Genomic DNA, 16511 nt, shown 5'->3' on the forward strand with positions numbered 1-16511 from the left:
TGTGTGGGGACGGTTGAAACGGTCCAAACTATTGCGGTCCTGAGCATAACGGTCCCTGGTGTAACGATCCTGAGCAGGGCGAGAGTATTTGGCGGTGTAGCCTCCACTCCCCTTACTCGATCCAGTGTTGTCATCCCTGTTGTGGCGTGAGTGTTCCCTGGATGGTGCATCTCTACGGAACCTCTTGCGATCACGGCCACAGAAGGACTCCTCAGGCTTACGCTTTCTCTCCCTGTACTCTTCTCCAGCTTCAGCATGGTCTTTCTCAATCTGGATGCAGCGATCCACCAGAGCACGCAGTGTGTTACTCTCAATACCGCCAAACTTTAGCTTGATGTGTGGGTTAAGTCCCTTACGGTAATAGTATAGCTTCTCCTTCTCAGAGTTCACAACATAAGAAGGTGCATAGCACAGAAGGTTGGTGAAACGAGTAGTGTACTTAGTCACCCTATCTTTTCCCATCTTGATGTTGCGAAACTCCTCGGCTTTGGCCTCCATGATACCCTTGGGAATGTGATACTCAGTGAATGCTTTAGCGAACTCATTCCATGAGATGTGGGCAGGGTCCTCATGGGAGTCACTGAAACTATCCCACCAGGCGCGTGCTGCACCTGTGAGCTGGTGTGTGGCTGCTCCAACACACTCATCATCCATGAAAGTAGTGAGGTCAAGCTTCTTCTCCATTTCCTTGAGCCAGTCATCGGCTACAAGCGGGTCAGGGTTGGTGCCATCATAGGTAGGTGGCCTTAGCTTCAGGAATCCTTCTAGCTTCCTTTGGAAGTTATACTGCTGACCTCCCTGGCGACGGTTTGCTCCTTCAACAAGAGCTGAAAGAAGCTGGGTCTGTTGTGCCATCACTTCTGTCAGGTGCAGTGGTGGTGGTGGAGGGATGTTCTCCTCAGGCGGCGGAGTATTCTCTAGGAGGAAAGGTATCCCTCCATGTCCACGGCCACGGCCACGACCACGGTTGTTGCCACCACGTCCCCCATTGGGTTCAACTGATTCAGGGGTGGGCACACGTCCTCGATTCATTAGGCGATTTGAACGGCGGTTCGGCATCTGCAACGTGTATCATAGAGAGTTTAGTGCTTGTGCCATAAGTGCTTATAATTCAATATGATTACATGATTTAGATGATTTAAAGAAAACATTTACACTATCCAACACTCATTACAAAGAAGCAATAAGATCCATAAGATGCAATAAGATCCAAAACATTCATTACATGGGTTTTATTACATAGCATCATCTCCAGTAGCTACACTTGAAGACGTGCGAGAATCGTTCTACTCATAGTGTCTCATAATACATCTCATAAGGGGTACATCATGAGGTACAACTTATGGAAGCTACTGACATGACTCATGACCACGCAGGGTCATCTAATCTAACTCGTACACCGCGGCTGGGATACGACTGTTCTCGATCTCGATCTCCTCGTTGGACTTGTGAAGTCGGGACATGTACTTCAAAGCCTCGGCGAGCTCCTCAGTAGGCTTTGCTCCAGGTAGGGTAGGGCAGGCGTCTAGGTTGAGGCGAGTCGGGGCTAACTCAAACTCCTCTATCCTAGGCTTTGTCTTGCTACGAACCTCCTTGGGTAGCTGATCCCACATACCCTTCATCTCCCTGAGGTGCTTCCTGTCAGACTTCTGCCAAGCCTGCCAGGTCCTCTCACACTTGTCCTATAGGTACTCGGTCTGCCTGAGTGCCTCGATCAGGTGACCCTGGTTGCGAACGGCCTTCTTCCTGAACTCTTCCAGCTCCTGAGTCAGGGTCTTATTCCGAGATTGGATCTTCAACATATCAATCCCCTTGGATCTCTCTCTATCTCCTCTGCGGTTGAACTCAGCCTTCTTGTCGTCCAACTCACTCTACAACTCTAAGACCTTGCTGTCGAGGTAGCAGTTCTTGTTGCCTAGGTCGGCTGCTTTGTCCTGTAAGTCAGCGACCTTGGCTCTATGGTCCTCCTCACGATGGTTGAGCTCGTCCTGTAGCTTGGCAACTGTCTCCAGTAGACTAGCTCGCTCCCGTGCTCCCTACGAGTCTCGCTCCTAGTACTCCCACCGGAGGGCTTGGTCCTGACGTCTCCTCTGCTCCAGCTGGGTCATGTACCTGTCCTGCTCTAGTAGGTGAATGGCTAAGACACGAAGGCATCTATCCTCCTCGGTAAGGATAACTCTGCCTGCTGCGAAACTCTACTCACTGAGGGTAAGGCTGAGGTCGAGGGCCTAGGGAAGTAGACGGAACTCTGTCGTCTTCAGGTGCTCATAGTGGTCCCTCATCACTCTACAAAGTGCCTTATGTGAGATAGCTCGCAGTCCCTCCTCGACTGTGTCCTCTATAGTCAACTCGGTGAAAGCTGGGACAGAAGGTAAGGTAGTGCTAGCTGGGAACTCCACTGAGGTGACAATTGGTCCTTCGATTCCTCCTTCCTTAGCTGGCTTCCCGGTGCAGGTGACCTTGACAAGCTCGTCGGGGACACCTAACGTGACGAGAACTCGGCAGAGGGTCTGTGCAAAACCCCCGAGCTCACGTAGGTCAAAGGTAAGCTTGGCGTGGTCTAGAGGTAGCGATCCTAGTGGTGGCCAGTCATCGTTCGTTGCCATCTGCATGTTTCAAGGGGACAGGTGTTAGCAGGTCCATAATAGATAAGCCTTGCATAAAAGTAAATGTAGGGTCGGTATATAACCAAAAGAAGGGCTATTTATGTCCTATTCTATCGTCCATTTCTAAGAGTTTCGTCCTATGGTCAAGTATGTCTCTGATACCAACTGAAACGACCCCGATTTCCGCGAAGGGAAATCCACAGCGTCGAAGTGTAACAAGATTGTTGTAGATCATATTACCCAAATTCCAGTCGAATATCACATCCATACAACGATAATATCAGAGTACAATAGTGCGGAATTACATAATTTATTACATCGCCGCATTGGCGGAATCAAAAGTAGCATTCATTCAGAACAGCTTAAAGATAAGATCGCTAAACTCGAGCGTAGGCACGAACCCCTCATCCGTCAAACTCCTCAGAACTATACTCCTCAGCAGAACCTGTGTGCCCAAAATTTATCAGTACGATTTGTACTGGCCACTCCCATCCCTATGAGCATTGCTTTGTGGAAATTGGATGCAAATTGGATATAAGCAAAATGAACCTATAAGGCTGGGGTTTCCTATGCAATAGCATATCAAGTAAATAGTAATAGTTCGTCAAGTTTTAACACTATTCCCACACACATTCCACTCCATTCCCTTTTCCGAGCCAGGTTTTGATCCTGGGATCGATATACCACCATCTCCTCACTATCACCATACCATAACCATACCATCGCTCAGTCGACAGGCCAACTCCCTCTCGACACTGTCTCAAGGCCCATAGCCCCTGGCTACGACCGACACTCTCTCACGGGGGAAGAAGAGAAGGACTCATCTCACTATCTACTTTAAGCGAAACCTAGGAAAGGTCCATAGCCGATGAGTCGGCACATATATCGATCGATCAACCATACACTCTGCAGAGGTTTTACATAACCACAAGATCCGCCTTCCTCGCTGACCGTCGTCAACTAGGCTGATTCCGGCTGCTTGCTAGCCTAGGATAATGCCACTCTACCATTCAGCCCTGGTTCACCCCAAGTCAAGTCTAGGGTGGCTAAAACTGCGAGTCATGAGCCGGGTCCACAAGGTCTCCATGAAGTCTTGGAAGGGTGTGGGGGGAATCCTCTGCGCCCCGTACCTCCTTACACTGTCCGCTATCAACCTAGCAGTAGTGGCAATATCCTACCAAGTAGTCTAGCCGTCCCGCACCATATAGGGCGAGTGGTACGTAAGGCTTCCTGGTGAATCTGAGTACTAGTAAGTCCTTTAGGATGACCAAGCCAAAATGTCTCCATCGGGGTTTCCATTCATCGTGCCACCACAGCACCTCCATCCCGGGCTCCACCCGTCACAGGTTCACACCCAGGTCCACCTCATATACCATTTTACCCACCACAGGTATCCATTCCAGGGGTGTCCAGGTAGCACCCCATGGAAAGACTTGCCCCAGGCTTGTCGTTTACTCCAACTTGGTCGACACAACCCTCACCCTCCACACACCCAAGTCACACACGCATCACTCTCCCCATAGTCCAGGTAACACCAGTTCCCACCACGCACATAGTATAAGCGTAGTAGAAGTATAAGTAATGAAATATATAGTCGCAAACGTGTGTCTAGCCTAATAGCAGGGTATGCAGGGGTAAGGTTGCGTCAAGGTAAAGGCTTTTAAGCAAGCATACTACCATGCAAGTCCTAGCATAATATGATTGTAGCAGTAAAGTAAAGCGATAGCAGTTCTATATTAGCCATGCGTAATAGGTGCTACGAGATTTGGGTGGGATGTGGCACCTTCAGTGTAGTCATCTCCGTACTCCTCACAGTACTTACGGTCCTCGTCCGTCAGGTTCTCCTCTGAGTCTGCAATGTTTGCATTATAGTCGCGTTAGCGACGTCTATAGAGTAGCACAAAGAAGCAATGAAAATTCAAAAGAGTCAAATGCACTCAAACATGAGTTCATTGCGTAGAGCTTGATTTTAAATGAATTTTGGTCCTGGTCTCGTATTTTTCCGAGGTCGTATGAATTAGTTATGAATTTCCAAAGATTAAATCTATTTCTGAAAATGGAAAAGGCTGAATTAATCCTGGGCTGACTCGTGTCACGGTGTCACTAGTCAACGTGGCATGCTAATGTTAGCATGATGTCAGCATGACGTTAGCATGACATCATCGTCTCAGTTCCGAGCTGACAGGTGGGTCCAGGGGCTCTTGGGTCACAGACATGTGGGGCCAGGTCAACGGTCAATACATGCCGGGTCTCAAACGGGCCTTGGTGGGCTCAGGTCGGGCCGGGCCGAACAGGTGGCGTGCTGTGGCGCAGCCACATCATGGCCGTGGGCTCTTATTGGGCTTCGTCCGCAGCACGGCTCACACCGTGTGGCTCACGGTGGACCAGCGCTCCTGATCCATGGTCCTAAGGCAGGGTCCATGGTGGACCGAGCCCATCGTCATTTCTCCTCGGCTTGGCTCATGTGCACCGGGTGCAGGGCTGCGCTGCTCACCTTGCCCCTTCTCCTCTGTTTCTTCCACAGCACGCTTCCGCCGGCGACATGCTCACTGGCGAGCTCCCGCAACGGCTCAGGCATCCAATTGAGTTGGGGGAAAAGCCTCCCTATGCCATGGCGACTGCAATGGTGGAGTTAGGGTGACAGATGGTGCATCCTAAGTCACTGGTCACGGTGAACGGCGGCTCGAGCACAACCAGCGTGCGGGAATGGCGCGGGTGCAGCGGCATTGGTCGTCTTTGTGGTGCGCATGGGCGTCACAATGCTCCAGCGGGCATGTTGGTAGGTCGAGGGGTCCTCCAGGGCCTCCGGTGGCTTTGGCCACAGCGGACGGCCTTCCGATCACGTCGACGGCGTTGGTGTGGGAGCTATGGCCTCGGAGGCGTCACAGTGGGGCGTGTAGGCTCCTACGGATCCGTGTGGACGCGGTGAGGGCGTCTAGAGCTCCGGGCAGGACTTCCGGTCCCTAGGTGGCCGGTAGGGTCTTCCCAGTGGCCACGGCAACATGGTGACGACGGCGAGGCGCACGGGTCACTACGGGCTCCTGTGGAGTGGTCACGGCGTGCGCGTGAGTTACCCGTGGCTTCAGTGAACGGAATGGGCGAGTCAAGGAGGCGCCAGGCGCTCCCGTCGATACTGGCCATGGCGGTCGGTGCTCGGACCGGTGGTCTGGTGCTCGGACTAGTGGTCGGGTGCTCAGACTGGTGGTCAGGTGCTCGGACCTATGGTCTGGTGCTCGGACTGGTGGTCAGGTGCTCGGACCTGTGGTCTGGTGCTCGGACTGGTGGTCAGGTGCTCGGACGTGTGGTCTGGTGCTCGGACTGGTGGTCAGGTGCTCGGACCTGTGGTCTAGTGCTTGGACTGGTGGTCAGGTGCTCGGACCTGTGGTCTGGTGCTCGGACTGGTGGTGGCTGCGTCATGGCGGCGGCGTTGCGAGCGCGGCATGCGTGCTCGGCTATGGCGTCCGGGGAACCTAGAGAGGCCTACAACGTCCAAGGGCTCGGGGATGGTCACGGTCAACATGAGTGTGCTGTGCTGGTGTGCCTAGAGGCCGGGGATGGCCTTGGCCTACGCGCTCACGGTATGGAGCGCCATGGCCGGAGTAGCAAGGTCTAGTGGCGAGTAGGTAATGAACCGGGGCTCACCGTGGGTGCTGTGGAAGAAAGGATGACGGTGCAGTGTCGAGTTGCAGCCGTGTAGCTCCGGAAGCAGTGCCGTGCAGTGCCGACCCACGATCGTGATGACGACGACGGCGTTGCCTTCGGCTCTGGCGACTTCGGCAGCGTGCGGGGGCTCCGATCCTCCTCTCACGATCTCCTTCTCGGCCCCTACTCTCGGTGTGGTGTGGCTGCTGGGCCACCAAGCGGCGGCGGAGGCTGAGGGAGAAGCTAGGGCGCCGGGTGTGAGCGGTGTGCGGGCTGGCTTTATAGCCGAGCGCCATGCCTCCCAGGGTGGATGGCATCGTGCGGTGGAGGCGGATGCATCGCATCAGACGGTGGTGCGGGGTTGCGTGGGCGCGGCACAAGGGGACAGGGTCATGCCCCGGGCGTGACCCCCTGGCCCGCCCCTGCCACAGCTATCGGGCGTCGGTCGCGTAGGCGGTTGAGGCATGGGTGAGGAAGATGACACTGTAGACGGGGGGTGCGGCTGACATGCGGGGTCCAGCGGCCAGTGGCTGTGAGCGAGGTAGACGGGTGCGCGAGCGTGGGCGACGCGCTGGGCCAGCTCGTGGGCTGCGTACGGGCGCGCCGGTGCAAGGTGGGCGCAGTTGGGCTGGCTAGGCCGCGAAGCCGAGCAGCCTGGGCTGCGAGGCCTTCTTCCTCGTTTTCTTTTTCTGTTTTTCATTTCATCTCTTTTGTTTGAATTTGAATTTGGTTCTAGAATCTGAATTCCAAATTGGTGCACCTAATTTATTGGAGTTGTTAAGCATATCATAACTCAAATGGAAATCCAAATCACAATTTAATGTATGTAACACTTATTTGTTAGAATTTAAATAAACGCAATTAACTAATGACATGCCATGCTTATGTGTTAACTTGGGTTGGGGTTAGACCTAATGCATTTCTTAGGTTGGGTTACTATACATGACACTCATCATCACATGAAAGTTTTTAAGAAAAATTTTGTAGTTGGTATTTTCAGTGTGTGGATTTTTGGGTTGTTACAATAGGTGCCCTACGTCCAGTCTGAGAGAGCGATCTTGTATTCCTTACACCGAGGTGCTTATAGTAGGGGTTTACAAGCTGGGCGAGAGAGGGAGCTAGTCCCAGGTCTCTGCATGGAGCGGCATGGATTGCTTAAGATGTTGATCTCTTACGGTGAGGAAGTGAATGTGTGTTACAGAGCGTAATGCGTTGCTTGGCGTGTGTGTGTCCGTGTCTCTGTCTGTGCGTGCCTAGAAACGGCCCCGGTCACTCCCATTTATAGTCGAAGGGGGGACAGGGGCAATACATGTGTTCGCTACGTGGCGTTTTGTGAGCGGAGGCGGTGTGTCCGAGCCCTGTAGCTTGTCACTATGGCGGCATGGTCAGTGGAGCGGCCTTGTCCTCGGTGCATTGGAGCGACGCGCCGGTCACACCTGATCCTGTGCGACGTGGGAGCTCTTGCGACTTGGCGCAGGGTATGGTGCGTACTGCGGACGACGTGTCGGTCGCTGTATATTGACAACGTAGAGAGCCAAGGCACAATCAGTGCCGAGATTGAACCATCGTGGGGGGCTCGGCGGGCGCGAGTCCCGAGGCTACAGGGACCCCGAAATGGGTAGCCGAGGCTTCGGAGGGAGCAGTTGGTCTTGTGCGCTGATTCCGAGGCTACAGGGACCCGGACATGACTCTCCATGCCGCGCTGTCCTCGGAGCAGGGGTTAGGTAGCACAGTACAGTATGAGTGTCAGTCGTGGGCACAGCGCCGAGCACAGCGGCCGGTAGCCCCTGCCCCGTCCTGTCCGGAAGGCATGGCTTTGATGTGACTCACGTCTCGTCGGCCACTCCGCTGTATCGAGCCGTCGCTCGGCTGACGTCGCGGGAGTGGTTGAACGTGTTAGTTGGACGTGACGTTCTGTTAGAGAAATTGGTCAAGGCGGAAGCGACGGGGTTGTTGCCGAGTCGGCCTCGAGCGAAGCAGAGAATCGGCACCTCGTCCGAGGCCTTACGTGCGGGGTCTCGAGCGAGGCGGAGAATCGGTACCTCGTCCGAGGCCTTGCGTGCGGGGTCTCGAGTGAGGCGGAGAATCGGTACCTCGTCCGAGGCCTTACGTGCAGGTCTCGAGCGAGGCGGAGAATCAGTACCTCGTCCGAGGCCTTACGTGTGGGGTCTCGAGCGAGGCGGAGAATCGGTACCTCGTCCGAGGCCCTACGGTTTCATTTTGGGCCGAGCCCGCTTCGGTTGAGCCCGGATATTGTTCGAGGTGGGCCAGGCAGTCCAGCCGAGCCTCGGATAAGGTGGGGTTTTGCCGGCGGTTGTCTCTTAGCTTCGATTTTTATAAAGTCTAAGCGATTTTTTCGGTTCTTGCTTAGGGGACCTCTTTTTATGGTATCCGACACTGGCCACCACCTGTGGCTGTCTGATCTGATCTCGACCGGATTGTACATATGGTATTCCGTTTCTGGCTGCCCTGGCACCGCTGGATGGACCCATCTCTAGCGCCTGTCGGTACGGGCTTTCCTTTTCTCGGACAGGTGAGCGGATACCCATGCCACATCATGTCCGAATGTGAGTTTTTCTGCCCTAGACAAGGGCCTGTTATTGATCCACAGGTTAAATTTAGCTACTACGGATCTAAACGGCCCAACTAACCACCGCGTGTTTGGTTAAACGGCCAGCTAATAGCGTGTTTGGTTTGCCGATTCATTCCATCTAGCATCAGGTGAACCCACTGACAATAGAATGGGTTCATCTGACATTCTTTGCGGAATGAGTTGGTCCTCTACGATTATTTGCAATTTAAATCTACGGGAAATCAACTGATGACGGACAGACAGTTCCATGCCGGGTACCAAACAGCATTGGCAGCTTCAGTACTAGGTTCGGATCATTCTGGATCGCCTCACACCGCAAACCAAACATGCCATAAAAAGACCGGTTAAAATTTAGCTACTTCAACCTAGGTAAAGCCAACTAAAATTTAGTTGAGTCTATTAGCCAAAGAATTTAAACACCCCAGCTAAAGTTTAGCTAGGAAAAATTTTAGCTGGTTAAAGTTTTTTTTAAAAATTTTAGCTAACTAAATTTTAGTTGGGTGATCTAAACAGGCTCTACACAGACGTATAAAAAATACAGTCCTAGGTGGCTGCGTTCATTTGGAGAACTCAACGAGACGGGGAAAGGTTTCCAAAAAAAAAAGAACGAGACGGGGAAAGGAAATAAGAAAAGCAATAGCGAGGGGAAACAAAAGATTGCCGTAGCGTGGTGGGCTAGTGGCGTACAGGCCCACTCTAGGTGCCGTGGGCTCGTAGCGGTCACTTGGATTTATCGCAGTCACTAATGGTCCTTCCCGGTGAACTTCAGTCATCACTAGCCCAGTAGGAAGTTAACGGGCCCGAGTCCAGAGCTTCCCTGCCAGGGCCCTTTAAAAACAGAGGCCTAACGCATTGGGCCTACGTGGGCCTATCCTACCTCTGTAGTCCAAAGCTGCGTGTTGGACCTTGACCATTTTTTTCGAGCAAACAACAAATCACGGTTGAAATGAAACAACAAAAAGAATCACGGCCCAACCAAACCTGTGTACGTATACAATACAAAGTTCTACGACGCCAGGGCCAGCAGGTACCGGAACCTAAACTCGTACGGCAGGACACGCACGGGCCGCCGCCGCGGCGACGCGGCGGCGGCGCTGGCGTGCCCCCGGCTGGCCGCCTCGACCGCTCGGACGGCGTCGCGCTGGAGGTCGCGGACCCAGTCCACGAGGGAGCCCACGTCCTTGGCGAAGTCAGGCCGCTACCAGTGCAGGAGCTTCGGATCGCCAGCCCTGCCCCGCCCGCCGGCGACGGCGAGACGCCCACCGCGGCCTGCAGGTACTCCCGCTTCGCCGCCTCCAGCTCCTCCTCGACTCGGGCCGCCGTGTACACCCTCACCTTCAGAGACAAGCAGCAGTGGTGACGACGCTGTCAGTAACAGGAATCATTATGCCTGCCGGTCGCCTCGCCATGTCTGGTCAGTGATCAGTGCCAGCCAACTGTGCCGCGGTTAAAATCATTTGCGTTCAGGAGACAGCTCGGAGGACAGGCTGCACGTCGGGCGTCCAGAGCACCTTGTGTCACCTGCTTTCTGCGTGATTGCCTACTGTATGTGGCTATGTCATGTCTATGGACAGGAGCTCCCAAGGGAGGGAGAATTACAGCTGACTATACTGATATACTAGATGAACACTGATGCTTATGTACTTCGAAACACTAATTTGAGAGGCTATAATAAAACAACTTTTAGCTGTTCATTTCGTCGTAAACGATTGAGGATTATTTACTGCTGGCTGGTTTGGTGTGAGAGAAAAATATTATTCCAACTTATAATCCACGATCGTATACGAGCAAGCGAACAGGCGGTTTGTTTTAGCTGGAGCTGCCAGATTGTACAACGGACTACATTCACCCTGTTCGCTTATCGTTTATGTGGTTTATAAGCTGGCTGATGTTGTTTTGCTGTGAGAGAAAAACACTGTATCATGACTAATAAGCATGGCTGATATGATCAAGTGAACAGGGTGATGTCAGATCGTAACTAACTTAACTTCACTACCGGAAACGTCAAATTTATCAAGTGTTTTTATGTTTGCCGAGTGTATTCTCTCGGGCATTCGGCAAACAAGTTCTTTGTCGAGTGCTGCGCTAAAAACACTAAAAAAACACTCGGTAAAGAGGAGGTTTGCCGAGTGTCAAAAAACACACTCGACAAAGATGGGGTTGGCCGAGTGTTTTTTTTTTACACTTGGTAAAGAAGTAAAATCTTTTTTTCTGGGAAAGAATGAGAAGAAAAAAAAATGAAAAAAAAACTTTACCGAGTGCCCAGATCTAGGACCCTCGGTAAAGAAAAAAAATATTTTTTCTAGGAAAGAAGGAGAAGAAAAAAAATAAAAAAAACTTTGCCGAGTGTCGAGATCCAGGACACTCGGCAAAGAAAAAAAAAATCTTTTTTTAACCGGCCCCAGTGGACGCGCCCTACCCTTCTCCCCGCACGGCCCCCTCCCCTTCTCCCCGCGCCGCGTCCGCACGCCCCCTCCCCTTCTCCGCGCACGCGCACGCGCCGCCCCCTCCTCCTTCTCGGCGTCGGCGCGGCCCCGCCCTCCCCTCCTCCCTCTCTGGCGCCGACGCGGCCTGCCCTCCCCTCCTCCCTCACCGGAGTGGCCCGCCCTCCCTCACTAGATCCGACACCTTCCTCTCCCGGCCCTCCTCCCTTTCCCGGATCCGGCGGCGGCGCCCCCTCCCGGCCCTCCCTCTCCAAATTCGGCGGGGACGGGCGTGGTGGTGGTGGCGGAGGGAGGAGCGGCGGATCCGGTGGCGTGCTCGTCGGCGTTCGCAGCTCCATGAGGAAGGAGCGGGCGACGCGCGACGCAGGCGAGGACGGGCTTGGGCGAGGCTCGTCGAGGTGGATGGCACGGCGGTGGAGGCTTGACACCGCGGCTTCCTGATGACGACGAGCAGAGGTGCCCGCGGCGAGGGCGTCGCAACTCAGCGGCGTGGCGGAGTAGGAGCCCACGATGGTCGCGGATGACAGCGTCGCTGTGGCGAGCGGCTCGAGGAGGCGGCTTTGCTGGTGGCGCGTGCGGCGTGGTGGGGCCCTCCCTTGTTCCCCGGCGTGGTGGCGGCGGAGTGGATGGTGGTGGTGCGGCCCTCCCTTCTTCCCCCGCGTGGTGGTGGCGGCGTGGATGGTGGTGGTGGCGCGGAGGCGGTGCTAGTGGTGCGGGCGTGGTGGCGGAGTGCCTTTTTTATTTTTTTCCCCCGCGTGGTGGTGGCGGCGTGGATGGTGGTGGTGGCGCGGAGGCGGTGCTAGTGGTGCGGGCGTGGTGGCGGAGTGCCTTTTTTATTTTTTTTGCAAAAAAAAGTTTGTCGAGTGTTTTTTGGGCACTCGACAACTTCTTTGCCGAGTGCTTGACGGAAAACAGTCGGCAAATTAGCGTTTGCCGTTAACAAGTTTGTCTTGCGAGTGTTTTTAGTCTTCAGCTCCGGTATCCGGTAGTGCTTCCAGTAGGTTCGAGTAACAGTTTCGGTTGTAACTTATTTAAACTGAGCGGTACTAAAATGCGACTTGCTCAACAATGGCACATGCTTTGACCGGTAGCCATCACGTCCCGGCCTGTCCTTTGTGAGACGATAAATAGGGTTTCCGGAAATTTTCACACTGTAGCAGTTGAAAGGGTGCAGCAAGGACAGCACCTTTTCCTTCTGTCAGTCCTGGATCGGGGCATAGCTAGAGCTCTACAGTGCGAGGCTCCGAGCGAGCAAAAGAAATTGCAGTACATAGCACGGAGCACAGAGCCAAGAAACTCACCGCCGGCGACGACCAGCTGCCGCAGGAGAGCGCGAACGTCACCAGCGGCTCCGGCCACTGTCCAGCCCGAATACGGCCGGGCCGTCGCCTTTCACCTCTTCAGTGTTCACCTGCCCAGGCATGCCAAACGTCCACTGTCAAAACGCATTCGTAGACGACGGTTCAGAGACTTTAGCCTTTTTTCAGTGGAGGACACGGCAGCGATGATGCGGCTAGCCAGCGGCCTTACATGCTTTGCGTCGTAGGGCAGCCTGAGGATGAAGTGCTCGATCGTCATGGCGCTCAGCACGCTCCCGCCCACGTTGATGGTCGCCTGCGGGGAAGAAATGAAGACCGCCAGCTCACTCTTGTCAGCGATTTATTTGTCATGCAGTATCTCCTGCAAACGCTACATTTATATGATATCTAGAGAGGTGAAGTGAACAAGGGATGGGACCTTGGGCATCATGGCCACCAACATATGGGGGTTGGTAGGTGCTCCGTGCTCAAGAAATGCCTGGAGTTGCAGAGCAAATAAACAAGCATCAGTGCCAGAACAGGGACATGCCACCGGAGCCTATTAATGTATCCAGTATTCCAGTTAGGCTGTAAGTACTGTACTGCGGAGGGCGTGCTATGGTCAAAGGCTAATGCTGCCAAGATCGCAATTATTTAGGTCTTTGCTCATGATTAAGGAGACAGGAAGCATTTCAGCACTGAAGTTTAATAACTGGTACGAACATGCTGGGCACAGACATACCCTGTCTTAGAGCAGTTTTCAAAACACAAGTGGTTCAAAAATTTGAACCTAAACATCATCGGAGCCACCTCTAGTTCCACCCTCATGTACAACATGAACATACTTATGAGTTCCAATTTCAAATCAAATGGTCCCACAAATTGTAACTAAAGTTCCTACCAACGTGAATCTCCCATCGACAAGGAAGAACATGAGGTATAAAGCTATGAATCATGGATGCTGCGGGGAGAAGCAAGAGGAGACTTCAATTATGCGGGACAGCTTACGTTCATCATGCAGGAGTTGTAGGTGTCGATCCAGAACGCCAGCCGCTGCTGGTGGGAGAGGCCCGCCAGGTCAACCAAGGAGAGCTTCCGGAGCAGTGCCCTGATTTTTTTTTTGACAGGTAGCAACGATCATTCCATCATCAGTATGCCAAGTCAAACAGGCAACCACTCACCACACCACAACGAAATCTAGCTTGCACCAACTGACCAACAGATTAGTAGTAGTAGTTACCGATCAAGGGAAACTCACTTCAATCTCCGCCCAAGTGCGGAGGCGTCGCCGGCAGAAATGTTTGTGCCGAACGTAGTGGCGTCGACTGATCGGAACTGCTTGTACCGGCCAATGTCTCGCCACCCGAATTCTAGGACACCGTAGGGGTCTGAGCTGCTCTCGCAGGAACCGGAGACTGACGGCGGCGACACCCGCTCATCGTCTTGGCTGCTGGAGGTGCTCTTCTGCGAGAAGATGGCCAGGAGGCACGTCAGTAGCTCCTCCGAGACTTTGTTCGCCGCCGTTGAGGCCTTGTCTGGATCAATGCCCTTGCCGCCGTCAATAGCTTTGTGGTCTTCCATTGTACTGGTTGTCTGAAACGGAAGATGAACATGCAAGAACGTTAGCGCCCGAATGCCGAATTCAATGCCAATTTCTGCTCAAAGTTACAGCATCGTCGTACCTGAAAACCTGCGCATGTCTCCGCTACTTGTTGTACCCTGCATCCTGGCACGTTACTCAAAGGCGCCAGGCCGGAATCTCTGCACGAGTTAGTGCCACTGCCAAACGACTGGTTCTCCTTCCCCGGACAGTCACCTTGGCTCAGGGAACGGCCGGGCCTTCTTGGTGTCTGCTTCACATTGGTGGCTCGCTTCAAAGATGTCCAATCAGCAGCATCTTGATTGGAGGAGGCTCGACGCGTCGAGGTGGACAGCTCTGAACTCTGAACTTGGGCCGGCGACGGCTTGTGCCGTGCCGGCGTGCACCGGTCACTGTCCGGGAAGTACGCGTTCTTGGCCATGGAGGTGATGATGGCCTCCCGGTACAGTCCTTGCAGGAAATTGACGACCTGCTCCTCGAGCCGGACCACCTCCTCCTCCAGGACCGCGACTTCGGCCAGAAGCTCCAATGTCTGGGCACAATTCAGAAGAAGGCGGAAATCAGAAGAGGATTGCTTCGAAACTGCAACGAATTATAGGTTGGGTTGCTCTGTGAAATTGATAGAAAAGCAATGAAGGGCACTGGCTTGAGACGGCAGGAAAGGGGGGAGGCGAGGCAGAGCGCCCAGCGGCCTCGTGAACGCCCGCTCCAGAGCTCGGTGGACGTTCTCCTCGTGCCGCAGCTTCTTCCTCAGCTTGTCCACCTGCAACTCGAAATCGAAATGGATGCATGTCCTCAGCAAAAATGCAATGGCTTGGCCTCACAGTTAAAACGCCAGGTAGAACGACAGAGATCAATACATCTTGCTGCAGTGCAATTTTCCTGTCCCTCCGAGACTGGATTCTGTTCTTCATGCCCTGCGGCGTCGCATTTGCAGAGAAAACCGGCGCCGTCTTCGAGCCAGGTGGCCTCCTCTGCTCCTTCTCCATCGCCTTGAACAGAGAAAACAACAGGAAAGGAAATTTGAGTCGAAGAGCGAGCACGACTAAGAAGACGTCGGCAGCAATCGGAGGACGGAGTACCAAATTCGAGCTGCTCTCTACGGCGACGGATCCTACCGAGCCCATTTCAAACGATTGCTAGAACAAACAAAGGCCGCCGCCACATTTGGCTTAGAAAAGCAGGAAGGAACAGAGTGCCGAGCACACAACCGTACTACTAATACTACCACTAAACAATCCGTGGTCACAGAAAACTTGATACTCTAGGGGGGAAAAAATCACTCCCCCCAAGAACAGGAGTACTAGAGTGCAAAGTTCATCTCTCATTCTCTCGAAGACACCAAAAGAGCAGGGTAAAAGACGAAGACGCAAAGAATTCAAGGACCCGTCAGCATGGGGCTCCATTCTTGAAAGCCGCCAGCTTTTCCGATCGGAGGAGCACGCAGTCGCAGGCCGACGAGAAACTGAAAATAACATCTCGGAAACCGCACCCAAACCGCAGAGAATATAATCATCACCTGGGTGCACGAAAGGCGCAAACTTTCCGACGGCGGAGCCCAAGAAAGAGAGGGACGGCAGGGCAGCGCAAGGCTTACTCACTTTCTCGTTCCTCGGTGCGGCGCCCCTGACGGCGCCGCGCGCCGCCGCCGCCGGCCTCCGCGCCCTCCCGTTCATGACCTCCAACGGCGCGTGCATCAGCTGACGACGCGCGACGGAAACGGAACCGCACCGAGCCGCGGGGAGCAGAGAGGAGAAGAGGGCTAGCTAGATGGCGGGAGGAGGAGCCTTAATGGATGGCATTTATGGCGGCGTTGTGGCGAGCGCCAGGCACCGCCTGGAGCTGCTCGGGGGGCGGTTTCTCTAGCAAGCGCGGCGCCTGGAGCAGGACGACCGGAGACAAGGCCTCGGGGCTGGCAGACGCCAGAATTCCGCAGCGCGGATAGGGTTGGGACAGCAGCGCGCGCGAGGCTGCGGCGGGAAGCGTGTTGGCGGTGGCGGTGGCGATGGCGATGGCGACGGTGGCTGGCGTCGTCGTCGTCTCGTTTAAGCGTGGCGTGGTGGTGGGTTTACGAAGCCTTTTTGATCTGGACCGCGTGCGTGCGTGCGGGCGGGCGGTGTTCCTTGTTTTTTTTAACCGTGCCGACCTGCGGTGCGCCGGGCGGGCGGAGCGACGCGACGCGATGGCGCGACGGGGGTGAGGCGGCGGGCCGGCGCTGGGCACGCGTCTGCCAGCGTGGTGGAGCCTGTCGCGGGCGGCTTGGATTGGCTGCTCGAGCCAGCGGCCAGCGCTTGTTGCAGTGGTGGGGTGGCGCCGCGGCGTGGGGCG

At 54.4% G+C, this 16511-nt stretch overlaps 1 protein-coding gene across 9 annotated transcripts in view; it reads right to left on the reverse strand.

The window, feature by feature from the left end:
• LOC136477125 (uncharacterized) overlaps positions 1-16285 on the reverse strand; it is a 33993-nt gene extending 17708 nt beyond the window's left edge. For 2 of the 9 annotated variants that reach the window (XM_066475161.1, XM_066475162.1), the window contains exons 1-9: positions 15785-16285; positions 15044-15175; positions 14830-14946; positions 14266-14715; positions 13842-14176; positions 13592-13691; positions 13023-13082; positions 12816-12899; positions 12587-12720 (exon numbers count right to left, since the gene is read on the reverse strand). In XM_066475161.1, the coding sequence (XP_066331258.1) occupies positions 12625-12720; positions 12816-12899; positions 13023-13082; positions 13592-13691; positions 13842-14176; positions 14266-14715; positions 14830-14946; positions 15044-15175; positions 15785-15880 (1470 nt within the window). In that variant the 5' untranslated portion in view covers positions 15881-16285 and the 3' untranslated portion in view covers positions 12587-12624. Of the gene's footprint in view, positions 1-2969; positions 3052-4389; positions 4459-9782; positions 10177-12246; positions 12437-12586; positions 12721-12815; positions 12900-13022; positions 13083-13591; positions 13692-13841; positions 14177-14265; positions 14716-14829; positions 14947-15043; positions 15176-15784 lie in introns of those variants that run through there. The other 7 variants (XM_066475164.1, XM_066475165.1, XR_010763865.1 and 4 more) reach the window with 6 other exon arrangements.
• Positions 16286-16511: the final 226 nt, after the last annotated feature.

The sequence above is a fragment of the Miscanthus floridulus genome, chromosome 8 (assembly GCF_019320115.1).
Source record: "Miscanthus floridulus cultivar M001 chromosome 8, ASM1932011v1, whole genome shotgun sequence".
Lineage (NCBI taxonomy): Eukaryota > Viridiplantae > Streptophyta > Magnoliopsida > Poales > Poaceae > Miscanthus > Miscanthus floridulus.